At 34.8% G+C, this 18650-nt stretch overlaps 1 protein-coding gene across 1 annotated transcript; it reads left to right on the top strand.

The window, feature by feature from the left end:
* The first annotated feature begins 3060 nt into the window (after window positions 1–3060).
* On the top strand, window positions 3061–4830 carry LOC148923444 (gibberellin 3-beta-dioxygenase 1-like). Its single transcript, XM_089060238.1, has 2 exons — window positions 3061–3619; window positions 4129–4830. Exons 1-2 carry the CDS (start codon window positions 3159–3161, stop codon window positions 4763–4765), a joined length of 1098 nt encoding a protein of 365 aa, XP_088916364.1. The 5' UTR covers window positions 3061–3158; the 3' UTR covers window positions 4766–4830.
* Window positions 4831–18650: the final 13820 nt, after the last annotated feature.

Raw genomic sequence — 18650 nt, 5'->3', positions numbered from 1 at the left:
GTGATCTAGACCGTTAGTAAATGTCAACAGGTGATAAAATAACATAAACAGAAAAAATTTCAACACAGTGTCAAGGGTCACGATTTGAGTTGCATTTCAGTACTAAGATGCATTTTTGCTTTGATTATTTTCCTGGAAAGATATGTTTAAATGATGACATATATTTAAAATAAGAATTTATTTATTTTTAAAAAAGTTAGATTGAAACCATAAGGAGCAAAACTATCATTTAATTTCATTTTTTACGCTTACAATTAAGGTTATTGCATTGATTTTACAGTTTAGTGAATCTAGTTTTCACGAATAAAATTTTATAATCAAATGATTCAATTCAAGAAGTGAAATAGTAAGTTTAAAGCCAAAAATCCACTTTATAATAAGAAGGCGTAGTAATTTGGTTTGAGTACTATGATTCATTGATTCTCATCAGCATGTTATTCTATGAATTATTAGAACTCTATTCAATATATTGCTTTTTCATGATATGATATGTCATTTCGGGCCATCAGGCCTTGGATATTATCGATTCGAGCTAGTTTGGTAGAAATCTTAATCTATTCGAATGAACAATTTGTTTCCAACTAAATTGACATTCCTATATATATGCGAATATATTAAATACTCTACGCGTTTAGATGGTATGCATATTTCTCCATCAAGAGGCAATTCAAAAATATCCAAATTAAAATATATAATCAACTATTTCGAAAGTTGCAGTATTAAACAGAATTAGACCTAATTAGATGTTTTACTAGCAATTTAACCTATAATAAAATAAGAGGTTGAAGCTTTGATTCCTGATATTTGGCTACTTTTCCCTCATACATAAGAAGCCAAAATCATGTGTAAACATATAGCACATCAATAAAACATTGTCATCCTAAGGCTAACCATAAATTGAACATACTTCACCGATCACATCAAGAAAAAATCATAGTGATTGATTTTTAAAAAATACATAAATGAACCAAATTAAATAAATATGAGGTGAAGCATGTTAGCTTCACGTGATGGGCATATGCATGCAGAATGATAAATATGCATGTGTATGTGTCCTTTATAGCACATGCGAATGTATGCTAATGTCCTTTGCATGCCAAAATATGTCATGGCTCCTATTGTTCTCATCTATAGTGTGGTCACCATATAACAACCACATAAACAAACAAAAAGGGATTTTTGTTATGGATTTAACTTTAATAATTACTATTCGTTAGGACGATTGCATTAATTGGATATTATCTGCTTTGAGTCAAGTTTGTACAGATTTGTTTTTGCTCTGCTACCATCACCGGCTACACTTTGGGTCAAGTATGCACATATTTTTGTGGATCACTTTAAAAGGTCTCAAACTAATCAATGTTGGAAAATACTTGTGTATTGTTTCCAACTTCTCTTATTATCCGATATTGTACGAGTTTCAACTAACATTAGTTTATTCAAGAATTAAAAGATATATATAGAATTATCTCTTATGTGGGGATAGCTAGAAGGCAAGCGGTAGTGGCAATGGATTCCTATTTATTCGAAATCCAAGATAAAATGAGGACCCAAATATATGTGATGGATGTGAGAAATGCTTGGATTAATCAATTTGATGATTAGGGTTCCCACTTGGACTATAGGGACAAAATCCACAGATCTAACCATAGAAACCTAAAGTGACTATGAGATTTATCAAATATATAGACCTTTTATTTTATAATAAAATTCAAATTCAAATGAAAAGAAATCAATAGAGCACTCGTGCTTTGTTTAAGGACAAGTATGCCCTCCCCAACGTCCATACTAGTATTAGTGATAAAATCTTTTTTTTGTTAATTATAGAAACAAATTAATGCAATTCACGCATTCAATTTATGAAAAAGATTGGTTTTTTTTCTACATACATGAATGAAAATGCAAAATCAAGATCACTCCACTACACTGAATCTAAAACAGCCCCAACTTTTGCATTTATCTACCATTTTCCTTAATTAATTTCTTACCCAAAAGACCTCAATTCATTGTATAGTTGCAATTTTTTTCACCAAAACTCCTACAAATTTCTCATAAAAAAGCATCCAACTTAATAGTGCTATTCTTATCACCATTGTCATTATCAACGTGGGAGAATCTATTTTGAAGAAAGTTATAGCAAAGTTCTAAACATTCTTTCTAGACCAGTAGAACCTACTCGAAAAAACTACTCCTAATAATGATGTTTAGTAGTACATAAATACATAAAAAAATTTTAATATTAATTAAATCTAATTTATATTTCTCCTAGAATATAACAAACTCATCCTTCTACGTAGATGTAATTAAAAAGCGATTACAAGAAAAAAAATATTATCATACGACATAAAACCCTTCCACGTTTAATGTTTATCATCATAGTATTTGTGACTACATGAATGGTTTCTAGAGTGAAGAGAAGTTTGAAATCGGTAGGGGCAAGATGGTATCTTCAAACATATATAAATGGGGAAGAGGTGAATGTTGTTGTCTCTTAGTGGAAGAGGGATTAGCACCAAGTAGGGAAGAGGTGAAAGAAGATGTTTTTCTACTTGAAGACAAGACAAGGGCACATGGAGAGAGAAAGAGGACCCTTTCTTATTACACTATACACACATTTCGTGCGCATCAAAGATAGTAGTTGCAAATTCTTCCGATATGTATACATACAAGTGTTAAAGAATAGTATGAATTTTTTTTCTATTTTAATTTCTTTTTAGTATTATATGTCATGTCTATACTAATAAAAAGGCAACATGGTGTAAGAGTGTTATTTAGAAAATATCATATGTTTTATGGGGGATGAGATGATTGTTTGTTGTGTGATACTATATATTTCAAGAAAAAGTTTCATATCTTGTTATCTTGCACCACCCCACCCCAACCCACCCCTCCCACTAAAATCAATTCCACTAAAGCCCAAATAAACACCAATCAAATATATGCACACACACACATACACACACACAAACTCACTAAATAAACACAAAAACTACACCACAATGAGAGGTCACCATCTCCTCCTCATCTATATATACACAACACACCCCTCTCTTCAACCTACATCACATTTTCTTCCCACTAAAAAAACTTAGCCCTACTCCTCTTCTTCCTTCCTATAACAAGAAAAGAGAAATTAAAAAAAAAATTAAAAAAAAAACATGCCTTCAATAGCACTCTCAGATGCCAACAAATTCCTAGACCTCAACTCCGTGAAGGAGCTCCCCGACACCCATGCATGGACGTCTCCGCCCCTTGACGCCGGCGGCTGCGATGGCCCGGATCCCGAGGGCGTCCCCATCATTGATCTGAACAACGGGAGCGCCCAGGAGCTGATAGGGCATGCATGCAAGACCTGGGGCGTGTTCCAAGTCATCAACCACAGTGTCCCCAAGAATTTGCTAGACGAAATCGAGCAGACGGGCAGAAGCCTTTTCTCCCTCCCCATGCACCAGAAGATGAAGGCGGCGCGTGCAGCTGACGGCGTGTCGGGTTATGGTGTGGCCCGTATCTCCTCCTTCTTCCCCAAGCTCATGTGGTCCGAGGGCTTCACCATTACCGGCTCGCCCGCCGACCACGCCCGCCTCCTCTGGCCCCACGACCATCGTCACCATCAATTTTGGTATGTCACATAAAATAAATACTCCCTACCCAAAAATAATCTTCTTTTTTACCATTTTGATCCGACCTATAAAATTAGTCCAATTTCATTTCTGGCAATTTTTATTTTCTTTCTTAACTTTCTTACCTTACCAATTTCATATTAAAATTTATACTGTCCTCAAAATCCCTATTTTAAGGGAATAGCGGGAGTACCCTCTCCGTCCTATCGAAGATTTTCCACTTTCTTTTTTAATTTGTCCAAATCAAAATGACCTATTATTAAAAATAGAAATCCATTTATTTTACTTATTTACTAAGAACCTCTCACTTACTTTATTCTCTTCACCTAACACATAAAATGAAACTGCATAAAATCTCGGGCCGCCTAAGGAATGAGTCATCTTCTTTGGGACGGAGGAAGTACAAAATAGTAGAAACAGAGAATATGAGTTTGTAAAATACCATGTCCTTTTCCTAACAATGATATATTAATTAATTAATTAATTTTCGTCTCGTGTTTCACTCCAGCAATACGGTGGACGAATACCAAAAGGCAATGAACAAACTAGCTGGAAGGCTGATGTGGCTGATGCTGGGCTCGCTCGGCGTGTCGAGCGACGACGTCAAGTGGGCCAGCCCGAAGAAGGACGGCACCCAGGAAGGGTGCGCGGCCCTCCAGATGAACTCCTACCCGGCCTGCCCGGACCCCGACCGGGCCATGGGGCTGGCCGCGCACACGGACTCCACCATCCTGACCGTCCTCCACCAGAGCAACACGAGCGGGCTCCAGGTGCTCCGGGAGGGGGCCAGGAGGTGGACTACGGTGCCCCCGCACCCGGGGGCCCTCGTGGTGCACGTGGGCGACCTGATGCACATACTGTCCAACGGGTCGTACCCGAGCGTGCTCCACCGGGCCATGGTGAACCGGACTCGGCACCGCCTCTCCGTGGCGTACCTCTATGGGCCCCCAACGAGCGTCAAAATAAGCCCAATTTCGAAACTAGTCGATCACTCTCACCCCCAAATGTATAGACCGATTACTTGGACTGAATATTTGGGGACTAAAGCTAAGCATTTCGACAAGGCGCTGACGTCAGTGCGCCTCTGCGCGCCACGGACAGGATTTGTCGACACCAATGATCATAGTAGTGTAAGAGTTGGATAGATTTTGGATAATTGATTGTGTAATTATATTATCTTTATAGTAGTGTTTAACTTTAATTTAACCAATTATTGTCTCGAGTGTTTTTTTTCTTTCTAATTTAACCAAAATCTTGTATCAACATAATCCGGTACTTAAAGCCGTAGCAACGTAAAACGAGTTATGAACATTAAACAATAGTGTTAAATGGAACAAACAAAGTTGAATTGAATCACCAATATTCAAAACGAACGTGATCTGGAGAGAGAGAGAGAAGGGATATGGATTTGGATTTATTGAATGTAAATCTACGGGCAAAGGACATGGAAACCGACATCTTTAAATTTATACCTTAAATATGAAATTAATTGAATAATTGAATTGTTTGGAATGGAAAAATCGTAGCTAGTGTGAATGAAAAAAATGGGGCTTGTTAGTTTTGCTGAATGATGAGCTGTGAAACAAAAAAATTGTTACCACCACATAAATTTGTAGGACAAGTTGGGAAAGATTAGGTGTATAATTTTGTCTATTTTCTCTTGAATCTCTCTCTAGAAATTTGGTTTTATTGTAAAGATTGAGGGACAGTTCTTGTAGGGTTGTGCACATTACTTTGAGTTGAGATGTGATCTGTCTCTGAAACCATGTGCTCTTTTACAAAGGGTGATTAATCATAGTAGCAACAACGATGGTAGTTTTATTACATTGCATTGCAACTTCCACGTTGTCCTTTTTATTAAAAACTATTTTCCTGCCGACTCCAAAATATTCTCACCATCTCTGTATATAACATTTCTCAACATTAGGAAATATCTCTCTCTATGTAACTTTTGTCTTAGAATGACTTGAAATTCGTAGGTACCTGCAAAATGGAAAGGGGAATTGAACTCAGGACACCGTTTGAGGAGTGCTGGTATTAGAAGTCATTTGAGGGGTAAAAATGTCATTTTCATAAATTTCAAATTTTGTGTTATTTTTGAATTTAATTTCATATTTCCACATTTTATATTGTTTCCTTTTAGAGCTTGTACCTCATTGAAATAGTGGGAAGATTGTTTTTGAAGTCAATTTTTATATTGAATAAAAGTTGGGTATCTAAAAAAAACTAAGATTTCTTTGGATTATCAAATGGTTCGAATATTGTTTTTGCATGTAAACTTAAATCAAGTAGGAGTAGTACTTAATTACAAATACTCTTTTAACTTAGGGTCGGTCGAAAATGTCATGATTGTTATATTGATATGTAGATTTTTGTAGAATGATTTTAGTATATTTTTTCAAAAAAATCGTTATGAAATCACAAATTTATCCCTATAAAAGTTTTTTTTTTTAAAACATTTTCCTTCCACCGTTTGTTCACTCGGACGGCAAACTACCCTACAAATTATGTTGTTGTGTGAATGCAAATGATTAATGCGTGGAATGATCATTGATTCAATGCAAGAAAGATAGGACAAAGCTGCTGCTTTTTTTCCTCGTTGAATTTTCGTCGGCCTAATAAAGGGTGTCTTCACTATTGTCTTAATCTATAAATGTCATTAGTTTTTTGCCTTCTTTCACCTTTAGAAACAATTTTGTCTGGTCTTCATACATTTTGTGAAAAAGCTTATGTCTTTTAAGATAAAGCACCTGTCACATTTCATAATCACTCAAATGCAGCTATCAAGTCTAAGATAAAAAAATATAAATTGAAGAGTTATATAGTATAGGACTAGTGTAGCCCTCCCTGTTTCCTCTTGTTTCATCTTCTTTGGCAAATTCAACTTTTTTATCGTGTTATCTATTAGTATAAGTGGTTTGTGGGGGAAGATCCAATTCCAATCAAATAATATAACATGGCGACTTCAGAAATGTAGGTTGTGAAGTCAAAATCGAGAGACTAGTTTGTTGTCTGAATTATGTGGTTCTCTAGCTCCTAGTAGATCATGAAAAGTTTAGAAGTTTTGTAAGGACATGTTTTGCATCTAATCATTCACATTGGGGGTCATGCTTGTCGATAGATAGGCCTAAGTGTGTGTGTAAGAGAGAGAGATATCGATGGTGTTTTTTTCGATGAGTGTAAAAATGTTCAAAGTCAGAAACTGCGCACCATAATGGTGGCAATTCAAACAATATAAAATCAACAAAGCACATGAAAGAGCAACATAATAATGACAAGATACAAAATCAAGCTAACAAACAACAAAAAAATTACTACCACTGTCTTAATGTGTCCGTCTATCCCATTTTATTGTTTATAACAGGTCTTCCACTAGCAGTCTAGTGACTAGTTCTATTACTGATTTTTATGTATCTTAATTGGCGCAAGAATTTAAAGTTGCTCCATACCCAAAGTAAAGGATCGGTATAAAAGTATCAATATGACAACACAAGTGAACACTACAATCTTCTTAAACAAGAAAACCAAATAAATATTTTTGAACCATAAAAGACAAGAAAAAAGAAAACAAAAACAACAAACAAGATCTAAATCAAAGCACCAACATCTTTTTTCGAGTATTTAAAAACGACAATTAGATAGAAAATTTGGTCAATGCAATTTTTTGAAAACATGAGATATGCTAGTTAGTCAGAACACCAACGATGATCAGCCATTTTGCAAAGAGGAGGAATCAACCTTTTGCTAAATATATATGTATTCCACCACTCATACATGAATATTTAGATTTGTTACCAGAAATTTCTAAGTGAAAGGCTATGTTTTGTCCCAATCTGAACAATGTTACAAACTGCAAACAATACTCTCACTTTGGAGACAATAGGAATTCAATGATGGACCAAATTAAGATAATGTATTATATTTGTAGCTACCTTACTCCACTTTGAGGAAAAAGATGGAAAATAAAATGTTTCCATAACTTTTTTTTTCCTTAAATGAAAGTATTAGGAGTTCATGATTATTTTTCCTCTGTACTGCTCCCATAAAAAATAATCTTTTTTTTTATATATATTTTGAATCACTCATGAAAATTATTCTCTATTTTTATGATAAGTTTTTTCTCTCTCTAATAAGGTCATTTTACACTACCAATACTTTAATTACTTTTTTTTTATAAATCTCTTATTTACTTTATTAAATTTACATTAAAATCAGTATAATTCATAACTATCTCTATTTTTTAAATATTTATTTTATCTTTTGGAAAATCTTTGCACTAATATTTATAATGACATAACATTAAAGATTGATGGCTAGTCAAAGTCAACCGAGTAAAGATCCACATTTTTTATTATCGATTAATGAAGCTCTGACACGACACGTACCCAATAATAAAATATTGTTGTGTCTAATGGAATCTTACTATTGTTGATAATATCTCGTTATCACATGACTGGGGTAGAAGGTAAAGGTTTTCTTATATATATATATATATATATCATAAGTCATAACCCTATTCCTAATGGCTAATACTATTATATTCATATATGTGTGAATAATAATAATGCTTCTTTACATCATGACAATATTACGTCATGCAAAGATTAGTGATATTGATTGACCTAATTTCCTAAACTAAGAAAAGTTTTGATATGACCCACCTTACTAAAAATAGCTCTTACGAATTATGAACTACTTTTAAGAGCATTTCCAATGTCGGCTAGCCGAACCATAGGAGGCGGGCATCGGGAAATCGGCCAAATTTTTGGCGTGGGCTAGCCGAATGCGTGTCGCTAGCCGATGCGCTGGCCGCCATTGTGGCGGCCCGATCGGCCAGCGACGATTTTTGATTTTTTTTTAAACCTATATAAACGCGATTTTAGTTTCATTTTCATTTGCACCACTTGTTTTAACGAGTTTTCTCTCTCTCTAACTTTCTGTAGCATCATCGAGCGATGGATCACAACAACGAGTCCAGTCCAGCGACGAGTGGATCTCAAACTCCCACGGTACCCGTGGGATTTGGATGGGGCCAGATGGGCGGGCAGATAGGCCCAGGGTTTAACGTCCCTTGGAATCAGCTGATGGGGATGATGGCCGGAGCGCCAGGGGGTGGGAACATGCCGTGGGGTATGCCGGGCGGCGGACAGGCCAGCGGCGGGCAGGGGTGGGGAGGTATGCACCAGATGCAGCAGCAGATGATGGGTATGCATCCCGGGATGCACGGGTCACCGGGGGGGGGGGGGGACACGGTCTATCGTCCCTCTCTGGATTTTTTGACGGCTTCGTCTCACACGTCGACCCCAGTGGAGACGCAGTTCACTGGCGATGACCTTTTGTCATTGCATGACATGGGGATCGATCTCGGCGATCCGGACACTCCCGTTCCAGCGGGGCGGGCCGCGGCGAAGAAGAAGAAGACGAGGGGGAAGGCCAAGGCGGTCGGCGACTCGTCGCAGCCCGTTGGTGACGACACCCCCGGCCGGAGGATGAGTACGCCGGGGTGGCCAGGGGGTGGTTGGAGGTGTGCGACAATCCGCTGGTTGTGAACAACCAGCGGGTCGTCAATATGTGGGCGAAGATTAGAGCTGCCTACAGGAGGCCCTGCCCGCACGGGAAGGACTTCAGCGGGGAGGAGGTCCGGAAGGGGTGGGAGCGCATCAGGGCCGCGGTCGGCCGTTTTTCGGTGTTGTACGCCAACGCCCTCCGTCACCTCACTAGTGGGCAGAATGAGGAGGACGCCCGGAGGATAGCCGGGAATCAGTTCCCTTGGCGGGGAAGTACAAGGATTTCCACTTCTGGGAATGCTTTGAGTTGCTGAAGGACTCCGAGAAGTTCCGTGCGGGGTGCGACGCTGGGTGGCCGAAGAAGCAGAGGCTGAACTATACCGGCGACTGCAACGGCGGATCCCACGACCTCCCCCCGGATGCTGAGGAGTTTCCATCCCCTCCTTCATTTGCTGGTCGCCCTCGCCCGGTTGGACAGAAGCGGGCGCAACGGGCTGCGAGGGGAGGATCCCCCCTATCGCCCCATGAGGTCCAGTCCGCCGCCCTCCCACCTGCCCTACTCGAGTACACTCTCTATTCGCGTAACAAAACGCGGGAGCAGATGTACAAGGTCTTCCAAGATTGGAAGAACGCCACTGACCCCACGGAGAAGATGTTTCTTCACTCGATGCTCGAGAGCATGCGGGTTGATTTGGATACCGCGAGGGCACAGATGGGGGGTTCCGACGTGGGGTCAGATACCCCGGGTGGCGGCAGCGGCCGTGGCGACGGCGGCGACGGCGACGAGGAGTAGAGAGTGGCGAGGCTCGTGTGTGGAAGCCCTTTTTTTAAAAAAAAAATCATGTATATTTTTTAAATCTTTGTACCTTTTTTGAATGAAATGAATTAATTTTCCCGTATCTGTGTCGTAAATTTAATCCGTAATTTAATCATAATTTTAATTCCGTAAATATAGTATATTTTGAATTATTTTTATTGCGGCTGACATATGGCTGGCCTAAATCTGATGTGGCATGTGGATTTTTAGTGCTGCTGACGTGGTAGGGAGAGAGAATGCGTGGCCTATGGCTAGCCTATTTGCATTGGAGATGCTTTAATGATTAGAATATGTATATGTAAGGTGAATTCATTTGGTAAAAAGGGCTAGTAATAATATAATCTATAGTGGAACCACACCATATAAATTGATACTATTTGCCAATTATATATCTACAAATTACTAGAATGTTACAATAGTGTTAGTTTGAATATTTTCTTGTGATTCCAAGAGATAAATGTTTTGTGGCAGAAATTCCCGAACCAAGCTTGTGACTAACAGATAAAAAGAAGGCGAAATAAAATTTCAAGATTTGCCTATTTTGCTTTGTCGAAATGTAGTTTAGTCTTTTCCTTTGTCACCATACACCAATGCAAAAGTAAAAGAATGAGAATAGCGATTTAAGATAATAAATATTACTATAATTAACCATTTCCACCACTTCCACTAGATCATATATAGTAATCATGTTATAAGTAACTAAACAACAACTTTATACCATAATTTACTAATTTTTAATTTATTCTTTCTAATTTGAGTGGTTAATCATAAATCCTAAAAATTAACATGTGCTTTAGAAATAGTTGATGCAACCACAACAATTTTATGCAATGTCATATCCATGTGGGCTCAGGGATCGATCAATTCGGGGTTTAGAGGGTCGGAATACTCTATTTATATAAGATATTTAGAGTCGCCATCGTCGTCTATTCTACGACAATGACAGTTCCATACCAACCCATTGGGATCGAGGTTCACTTCCATTTTCTTCTATCATCTCTGTGGCTAGCAATTGCCGTCACACCACCTCTGTCTGCCTTCAGACACCGACAACAACCTTTTGTACTGCACCCAACCCACAAATTCCGTTTTTTTGATATGTTATATGATTCCTCCATCCACTCATTATATATTCTAAAGACTCAACAAAAGCACTACAAAAATAGAAATATCACATGCTCACTCAATCATAGTCTAAATCTCGATTATTTACATTTTATTATTCCACATTATATATACAACATCGATGATTAATCTCCTATGCAAAATGACAAAATGCACCCACTTCTTTATGAAAACGAAGAAACACAATAAAGAAATGGTGTGCATCCCCTCATCACTCTTTATTTTGTCAACTACTAATAAAGTTCTGATAAAATAAAACAAATAACAATACATCACATAGGCTCAAAAGTGAAAAAGTTTCACTTTTATGAAATTCAAATATTAATAATGATCACTGCATATTAAAAGGGTGTGAAGTAAGTCCAAACACGATTGTGTGCCACTCCCAATCAACTTGCACCATATCTTCCTTTTTCTGTCGATAAAATCTGTTGGAATCTTTATGTATGTTGGGAAAATAAATGTAGCACAATGTGATCTTTGCAAGATTTAATTGCTCAGGCTGATATTTGGAGGATATAAAGTAAAGGAGGAGGTTTATGTTGGCCATAGAAAAAGGAGGTTTATGAGGTTCATATCATTTTCCATAAATGAAATCCAACCACAATCCACACAAGAACGTACAAAATAGATATTATTATGTATAGAGAGATAAATATATAGAGTACTATATTTATATATCCCTTCAATAAAAATGTAGGACAAATTGTCGGAAAACAACCAAATTCGGTTAGTTTCTGGTCAATCTAGAAACTTGAAAAAATAAGTGATTAAATCATGAATTGGGCAATTTTCCCAAGTGTCATATAGTCAAAAAACTCTGGTGTCATATGTGTTATTTTTTTATGTACAGCGTAAAAGTTATCTAAGACATGTAAAACCGCAGATTATTTGGTCATGGAACATTTGATAAATTTTTCGAAAGTGTTATGATCGATTATATTTAAAGTTGTGGGATGGACCATAAATTAACCAAACTTGGTGGTTATTTCGTCAATTTTCCAAAAAAAATATAATTAGAGAGATACGTCTCACGTAACAAGAGACCGCCGGTTAGAGCCAAAAGCCTAATCCAAAAAAAAAAAAATCAGTGTAATTGGTCTGAATCAATAATGGTTTGAGTCGAATAGGACTAGCTTGAAAATCGAGTTAGTTTGGCCAGATTAATCGAACTTTTCTTTGTTAGTTGGTTATCAAACTATATACTTAGCTTTTGATTAAAATAATATGATTTTGATTTTTGTAAGATGTGTTTTGATTTTTCAAATGGCTAAAAAATAATTTGTGACATGATAATTAAAGAAGTACTGTACCACAATTTTTGAAGTTACATGTTCGCCCAATCCTTATTCCTCCAATAAGAAATATGGTTATCAAAAGAATATACACATAATTTCTTTATAAATATTTTGAAGCAGTCAAAAAATTTGACAACAGCTTATTTTATCTAAGAAATGTGTCTTTGACTAACATTCTTTAACATCATCAACAAAATAACATAAATGTAAGCTTATTTCACCATCTTATCCTTTAAATAGTTAATCTTATATTTTGTTAATATGTCATATTTTAAAAAAAAACACATCTATCCAATAATTATTTTAGTGTCACAACAGATCCAATAATTGTGAACTCTCTCTATGGAGTATATACTAAGGCCTATTATTTCAAATAAAAAAATGCATGAGGCCCATTAATTCAAAACAAAGCGCAAACGAATTTATAGTCTAATTGCCAAAAAAAAAAAGGCTAAACAAAGCCCATTATATCAAAACTAAGCCCAAAACAGAGTATACAATCTTATAAATTTCCAAACGAATCAGGAAACGCAATTCTCCCTCTCTCTCAAAGTTGTATAGAAAAGAAATACTCCCTCCTTCCACGATTAAAAGTTTCATTTCCAAATGACGCAGATTTTAAAAAATATTAAAAAATATTAAGAAAAGTGGGTGGAAGAAAGTTAGTGGAATAGGGGTCCCACTTGTATATATTAGTTTTAAATGATATGTGAGTGGAATGAGTTAATGGAACGTGAGGTCTCTTTACCATTTATGGTAATTATAAACCGGGACTCTTATTCGTGGACGGACCAAAATGAAAAAACGGGACTCTTATTCGTGGACGGACCAAAATGAAAAAACGGGACTCTTATTCGTGGACGGAGGGAGTAAAATCGAGTATAATTTTTTTTTAAAAATAAAATGATTTTGTTGCTTGAAGCCTGTCTCAATTATATAGTAGCACTAAATTATGCTTTTTCTCATGTGAAAATATATTTATATATTGTTCTCTTCCCACTCCCATAAGAATAACGACAGCCATATTGAACATTGTTTGTAATAAAAATATGGGCAAATTGCCATATTTTTTCACAAAGCTCGGTATTTATGATCTATTCCATAATTTTTAAGTAGTTGTTTATATCATAATTTTAACATATATTTTAATTGTTATATTGATTCGGATATTGGGGGGTAAATGTACTATTTGAAAGTCAAATACATTAGCTTTATCTTATAATATTCTATAATTTTCATATTAAAGTTCATGACTTTTCTGAGTGACATACAAATTTATGTTTAAATCATGAATTTTCGGTTTCCATATCATACACAATTTTCTTCAAATTCAAATAAGCGGGACAATTAAGGAATTGACTAGATATTAACCATCGTGAGTTGTTTTAGAAATTTGTTCTAAAATTAAAACTCAATAGCACTTTTAAACATTTAATAATAATGTCAACTACATGGAATTGAACTGATAGATGCGTCGGTGCTTGTAAAACAAAGCACAATTTAATTGAAGATCTAGTTATGGTGGATACTAATATACTCCATAATACTCTTTTAATATTACAATTAAAGGGAATATTTCTAATACCAAATCAATGAATTTTATATTGATTTGTCGATGAAAACTACATCTACGGCGTGATTTATATCTTTTCTAATCGTATTTTTTTTATTGTCAACCTTCTTTTATTATCTTTTCTAGCTTCTTTATTAGGATATGATTGCTGGTTTGTGATGTTTAATTATAATTAGATCATGTTTTGGGGAAGTCAAAAGTTATATTATGGCTGATGAAATATAATTAGGGGTGCAGAGAATAAATTAATGGTATATGGATTTAATAGATACTCTATTAGATAGTATATCTTAGATTTCTTCAAGGTTTCTACGAACTAAATCTTGCCAACCCTTGTCTGGGATCTTGGAGAATGGTTTGGAGTATTTTATTTCTTAATTATTTGAGTTGTTAGGAGTAAATTTCGATACATAAAATGTTCCTGATTTATTTTCTCTTTATTTTGTGTTCTTCCGATATTTAATATCGAATTAATGAAATTTAAGATGTGCTCTTTTCGGTATTTTATGAATCTTAATCATCTGACTAGGCTTCCTTGCTTAAGTTGGATCTCTGATTTTATCATTTTAGAATATTCACGATTTAAAAGTTTTATATATATATTTTTTCTATTTTATTTATGGACTTCACATCCATTAAATCATCGATTCACATTTCATTATAAACATTGTATACTCTTTAATTTAATGAAAAAAATTATAATACGGAGTATAATTTAAGATAATTAAGTGTGATATTTAAGATCACAAATTTTTAAGTCACGTAATTTTTTCACACCCACGCCAATACCTCTATTTACAAATAATGTGTAAATATTTTGAATTTAAGATGATAAAGTGACTATGTTTTCAATCTAAGAATTAAAAACAATTCTTTAGCTAATTAAATATGATATCAACAAACATAATTTAAAGTTTTTTCACCTTATTCAAGCGATACTGACACCAAAAACTGTATCGGATAACTATTAGCAATGATTTGACCTTCGTAACGATCATGACAATGTATAAATATCCCTACGGAATGTAAATTAGATGCACAACCCAAAGACCATTGATCATTTAGTTCCTTACCCAAAGAAATCATGAGCAGTGAAAGCATGAAGCTCCCTTTGATAGATTTAAGCAACCTAGGGAAGGATGATTTCCAAGATGGGAATTAACCAAAATCCAAATTCGAGAAGCCCTGCTAGAATATGGGTGCTTTGAAGCTACATTTGATCACATTCCAGGATGATTCTCCAAGATGAGAATCAACTAAAATCCAAATTCAAGAAGCCCTTCAAAATCAATAACGTTATTCCTCTTGAGTTGAGGAAATCAGTTGGTAATGGGATACGACAACTTTTCGATCTCCCTTTAGCCATCAAACTACTCAACAAAAATTCTCAAAACCTTACAATGACTATGCTGACCAAAACGATTTCATTCCACTTTTAAAACATCTATATTCTTGAAGAGTTTTTCGAATTTTGATTTTGATTGATTCTCACCTTGAATAATCATCTTCTCCTATGTTACTCAAATCAATCCAAGGACCTTCAAGCTTACACAACTCATTTCTATGAATAAAAACCTAGGCAGCTCTCTTCTTATTGGAAAACTCAAATAATCTTAGTTATGGTTACGCTATAATTTCCATTTTGTAGGTCTATCTATAGATAACAAAAAGAACTATTTGGCGGCGGTTTAATTATGCAATAAAAGCTCATTTGATAGGGATGGATAAACATGAATACTTGTCAAGCATAGATCGGAATTACAACCAACTCTATACTATTTTAATAATTTGTACTTTAATTTTAATCTTGTTTAAAATACATTCCCTCAAATAACTTATATTATTCGAAAATCATCCATGACTAGAATTAAAATTATAGGAATATAAACGATTTTATTCTCTAAATAATTTTTTTTAATTTATCGTACTATTTAGTAAAAAAAATATTTAAAATTACTTGATCTTTTTTTAAAAAATATTTGATAAACAATAATTTTATGGGTATTCCCAACCTACCTTGGTTGGATAGAGAAATTCTGCCCGTTTCGGCTACTTTAGATCGGCCTGGTCTAGAATTGTGTGGGACAACTCTATTTTGAATGTAAAGTGATAGGCTAATATTTTATTGCATTAAAATAAGATACTCTGATTAAGATGTTCTTAATGGTTTTGGGCCTTTTGGCCTTTTGGGTTATAATTTAGTATGCATATTTTGTCTTATGTAATCAATTTTACATATTAATATGGGTGTGGTTCTAATATTAACTACTCCATATTATGTTCGTAAACCTAAAGATAAAGATAAAGGAAAAAAGAAAACTTTGGCAACTTTTGGCAAAATCCATTCCTTCAAATAAATTGTGAGGCGTTTATTCGGCGACGTTGATTTAATTGTAAATTATGCATAATGTTTAACTAAGGTTGTGAACTTGTGATAACATCGCCGTTATCTATAGGTTGTAGTAATAATTAGAGGCGGCGTCACCAAATTAAATACATCAATGATAAATGAATAATTTATATAGCAAATTAAATAGTCCTGACATTATTTTTTAATCAGAGAGGTTAATATATCGATCTCTATTTTTGAATAAATTTAACAACTTTAAATTCTTGCTAACTATTTTCTCCTTCGTATAAAATTAATGTCAATGTAACCCGTAACTCGTGGGCTGGTCAGAATAGCCAGCTAAATTTATAGGGTTAGGGCTGAAAATTTATAGCCCGATAAAATCAAAACTCGATTAGTCCGCACCCGATTAACCCGCAACCCGCTAGGGCCAGACCCGAAAACCCGATAAAATTTCTATTATTCTATTTTTTTACTCCTAGGTCGACACTTCATTGATTAATTTTAACTAAAAAAATAACTTTCAATTTTATATTAAATATACAAATTATATATTAAATATTTATTAATATAATAATTGATAAATAAATTAAAAACTTCAAATTCACAAAAAAAATATTTAAATTTCTAAAACATGTATTAAAATGTCACAAAATAGCTCAAATGTTAGTATTTGATTTAAGCATATATCTCAAGTATATCATATTTAAAGGTTTTACCTTGTATGAATATTAGTAATTTTAATTATTATTTATTGGATTGATCGCATGTTAATATTATCGATAGCAACCCGATTAACCCGCTGAGCTAGCTCGAAACCCGAGCTTTTAGGGTTAGGGTCGAACTTTTATAACCCGAAAGAAATCACAACTCAATTAGCCCGCATCCAACTGACCCGCAACCCGAGTAGAGCTAGCCCGAAACCCGACGAACTGGCCCGATTGACATCCCTAAAAATTAGCAAAGAGATTAGTGATTGATACCTTCAATAAATACCTTAGTTATAAACCAAAAGAAAGTGGTGACATTATTACATTGTTTTCAAATATCGTATTAATATTGTGAAAATAGGACATTTTTTTCTTAATCAAAGGTTAATATATCGATATCCAATTTTGGATATTGAACAACTTTAAATTCTTGGCTAACTATTTTCTCTTGCATATAACGAGACTAGTAATTGAGACCTACAATAAATACCTGTAGTATAAACTAAACGAAAGTGGTAACTATTACATTGTTTTCAAATCCTTTCCCCATCCCATATTACTTGAGACATTTATTTTTGACACGAGATTTAAGAAAGTTATATTTAATGAATTAAATAAAATAGAAAAAATAATAAAGTAAGAGAAATAAGAAGCAGTAAAGTAAAAGAAAGAATACAATAGTTGCATACTACGTATATATTATTACACTGTTTTCAAATATCGTATTAATATTGTGAAAATAGACAATTGACTCTTTCAAAAGTTTAGACAATTGAATCTTTCAATAAACTATGGGCTTAGACAATTACTCCCTCCGTCTATGAAAATTCGTCCCGATTTGACTGGACATGGATTTTAAGAAATATAAAAGAAAGTGAGTTAAAAAAGTTAATGGATTGTGGGTCCTACTTTTATATATTAGTTTTATAATAAAATGTGAGTAAAAATGAGTTAGTGGAATATGAGGTCCACTATCATAAATAATAAAAATGAAATGAGACAAATTTTAGGGAATGAACGAAAATAGAAAAATGAGACAAATTTTCGTGGAAGGAGGGAGTATTCTTTTTCAATGTCCAACCATTTTTCTTATTATTGTTGAGCCCCAATTCAAGTTTATTTTTTTGTCTGCAAATAAGTCCAATTGATTCTCTAATTCTGTCGTGTGTTTTTCACAAATCTATTACCACAAAATCAGATCGTATATTTTCCTCAATCACACAATCTCCCTCCACATTCATTCAATTTCAGAGAAACCGTGCATTCTCCCATTATCTGGACGCTTTACATCTAGTGCACCATTCTCTCACATTGGAGAAACTCCAACTCCTCACAGGCGAGAGAGTGTCTGGTGAGAAATCGAAAAAAGCAGTGAGAGAAAAGAGAAAAAGGAGAAGAAATTTGGGGACTTCAAATCCCAAAATGAGATTTAACGTTTGGGCCTTTGTTTTATCTAATGTCTGGGCCGAAGTGATTAATTTTAAGATTTGGGCCTACTGTTGTGATAAGGAGATGGATTGGAGTTAATTAGGATTGGGCCGGAGTACATCAACATCAAATTAATGGATGGCTTCACGTACGCTTGGTGTTCAACGAATGAGGTTGAGCTGGTGAAGATATGTGTTTGCTTTTAAATGCTCCGAATATATT

The sequence above is a fragment of the Salvia hispanica genome, chromosome 6, assembly GCF_029641045.1.
Source record: "Salvia hispanica isolate PSC_SH4W2 chromosome 6, Shi_PSC_v1, whole genome shotgun sequence".
In the NCBI taxonomy this organism is placed as follows: Eukaryota; Viridiplantae; Streptophyta; class Magnoliopsida; order Lamiales; family Lamiaceae; genus Salvia; species Salvia hispanica.
Note: the sequence above shows the minus strand (reverse complement) of the source record. Positions and strands in the feature narration are given on the sequence as shown.